The 2864-nt window shown below is 29.5% G+C and overlaps 2 protein-coding genes across 8 annotated transcripts in view; both read left to right on the top strand.

Annotated features, from left to right (window-relative positions):
* LOC111687405 (eye-specific diacylglycerol kinase) overlaps positions 1-2864 on the top strand; it is a 295119-nt gene that overhangs the window by 158330 nt on the left and 133925 nt on the right. The window lies entirely within an intron of this gene.
* Positions 1627-2249, top strand: LOC111683931. Its single transcript, XM_023446050.2, has one exon. The coding sequence runs from the start codon at positions 1627-1629 to the stop codon at positions 2197-2199; it is 573 nt and encodes a 190-aa protein (XP_023301818.2). The 3' UTR covers positions 2200-2249.

The raw sequence follows: 2864 nt of genomic DNA, 5'->3' as shown, positions 1-2864 counted from the left end.
TCAGTTCTAGTTCAGTTCTAGTTCAGTTCTAGTTCAGTTCTAGTTCAGTTCTAGTTAAGTTCTAGTTCAGTTCTAGTTCAGTTCTAGTTCAGTTCTAGTTCAGTTCTGCTTCAGTTCTAGTTCAGTTCTAGTTCAGTTCTAGTTTAGTTCAGTTCATTTCTAATTCAGTTCTAGTGCAATTCTTGTTCAGTTCCTGTTCAATTCTAGTTCAATTCTTGTTCAGTTCCTGTTCAATTCTAGTTCAGTTCTATTTCAGCTTTAGTTCTAGTTTAGTTCTAGTTCAGTTCTAGTTCTGTTAAAGTTCAGTTCTTCTTTACATCTAGTTCAGTTCTTGCTTAGTTCTACTTCAGTTTAACATTAAAATCTTGTCAAATATTAATTGTAATACTTTTTCTTTACAGCAAAAGTTTGTTGTTAAACTTTTTAGTTTATAGAATTAAAAATTAAATTTCACACAAAAAGAATAAAGAGAAACACTCTGCTCATATGCCAGCATAGAAGTTTTTTTAAATAAAATTTTTATAATTCTCCAAATGAGTTTGGGCATGCAATTTTATTATTAGTTTGTTGGTTGCTTGTTTTAAAAGGATCATAAAATCATATTACAATGTAATGTGCCTTTCTCTCTCTATTCGTTGGCATACTCTCTGGGTATTAGGGTTTTGTAGAAGTGCATTTGCTTGATTAGTAGATTATTGCAAGTTGCGTTTTTTGTGGTGGATACTTAGAGAGGTTTATGTACTTTTTATTTGTACATTTTTTTCATATACATACTATACAGGCAATATGTTAAAATTTGTTTATATGTATGGGAATATTTTTTTTAATTATTTGGGGTTTCTAGAGAATTTTGAGTTTTCTGCAGCAGCAAAAAAAGGAATTGTTTCGAGTAAACATGAAACCAGAATCGGCGAGTAGTAAAAAATACAACAAATTTAAATAAACATGAAACCAGAGAAAAAGTAGTAGGAAAAATTATAAAGAAAAGAAAAATTGCATGAATTTGGGTTGTGCGTGTTTAAAATGAACGAAATTAACTAAAACTGAAAGAAAAACTGTAATAAAAAAGAATAATTTCTACTTTACAACAAGTGATGTTAATTAAAAAATTATAATGCTCTTAAATAATGGTTGTAAAATGAAACATGCATTGTTTTAAATTTACAAACTGAAAAGGATTTTTAACTGAAAAAAAATAAATATTAGATTTTATTTGTCTTAGCCATATTTGCAGCCATTTATTGCGGTTCAGAAGACCGTTTCAATATTTTATTTTAATTTTAAATAAAAACTAAAGGTTGTTCTATAAATAGATTTTACCACAATTTTGTCTGTTTAATTAGAAAATAATACAAAACATATTTTCTAATTTATTTATTTTTTAAATTTATCTATTTAAAAACTCATTAACATGTCTGTTTCCATAATTAAGGCGCATTTACGCATAAAAAACACATTACAATTTGAAGAACTTAATTGCCTGTTGCTTCCATTTGTACAAAGTCATGAGTAGAAACGTGTTTGAATAAGAGGAGGTTCGGTAAATATGGCGCAATTTAAATTTGTTTTTATTGCAATTTTATTTCTAAACTTGTGTGTTCAAGTTCTGATGGTGAGTAAGAGAAAATGCGTCATAAAGAACAGCATGCAGCATTAATAGCATATTATTTCTCTTTTCAATTGCAGTATTGCTACCATATGAAAATGTTATCATTCACTACCACCGAAACACCGGATTATCGCTTCACCATGGTATTGCACAGAAATAATACATTTTCCTCTATAACCAGAGTCTTGAAAGAGGTACCTTCACCCATGTGGAATCTGATATTGGTGCAACACAACAAGGATGTACGCAAAGGCTCTAAAGTAGATCCGAAAAAAATTCTATATAATTCCACTTACAAAGTCTGTGAGTTTTGGCGTTCGGTCAAACGTATACGAGTCTTTAACAATGTCGCCGAAATGCTCTTCAACAAGGAAGGTATGGGCAATTTAAGCCTAAAGTGTCCCCTGGATGTGGGCACTTATGTTATGACAAATATTCATGTACCACCGGATACGGGCATTTTGAAAATCATGTACTGGCCAAATACCATCTACACTCTATTTGGCAATATTTATTCTTTAGAAAAGAATAGGAAAATGGTATTGAAATGTACTTATGAAATAAATGCAACTGTCATAAAGTCATGTTAAAATTTGCTTACAAATATAAAGTTAACTCTCAATTTGAACTCAAAATTCAATCTTAATTATTCATTTACTGATATTCAAAAATATTGGTGCATGAAAATTAAACAAGTCGTTTAACATAATTTATATAATCTTTTATTTATTTATTTATTTATTTATTTATTTATTTATTTATTTATTTATTTATTTATTTAATTCACAAGTAATAATATGACAGAAAGACCTGTCAAATGTCAATCTTATATAGTCATACACCAGAGGTTTTTTATGTTTAACTTTCTCTACGAATTAAAATACGGCTAACAAATTTAAATGGCATGTTACGTAATTTAGCAGGATGTTTTTATCATGATATTCCTAAGAAAATAAAACTAATTTTGAACTGTACTGAAGCTGAAGTGAATCTGAACTGATACTAAACTGGAAGTGAACTGAACTGAACAGAAATTGAACTGACACCGAACGAAACTGAACTGAGACCGAACCAAACTGAACTGAATTTAACCTGAAATTGAACTAGAACTGAACTGAACTGAACTGAAACTGAACTGAAACTGAAATGAAACTGAACTGAAACTGAACTGAAACTGAACTGAAACTGAACTGAAACTGAACTGAAACTGAACTGAACTGAAACTGAACTGAAACTGAACTGAAACTGAACTGAA

This window comes from Lucilia cuprina, chromosome 3 (assembly GCF_022045245.1).
Source record: "Lucilia cuprina isolate Lc7/37 chromosome 3, ASM2204524v1, whole genome shotgun sequence".
NCBI classification, from domain to species: domain Eukaryota; kingdom Metazoa; phylum Arthropoda; class Insecta; order Diptera; family Calliphoridae; genus Lucilia; species Lucilia cuprina.
Note: the sequence above shows the minus strand (reverse complement) of the source record. Positions and strands in the feature narration are given on the sequence as shown.

Excerpts from the sequence above, each read along its gene's own strand:
- LOC111683931 (XM_023446050.2), top strand. The coding sequence starts at position 1,627 with ATGCGTCATAAAGAACAGCATGCAGCATTAATAGCATATTATTTCTCT.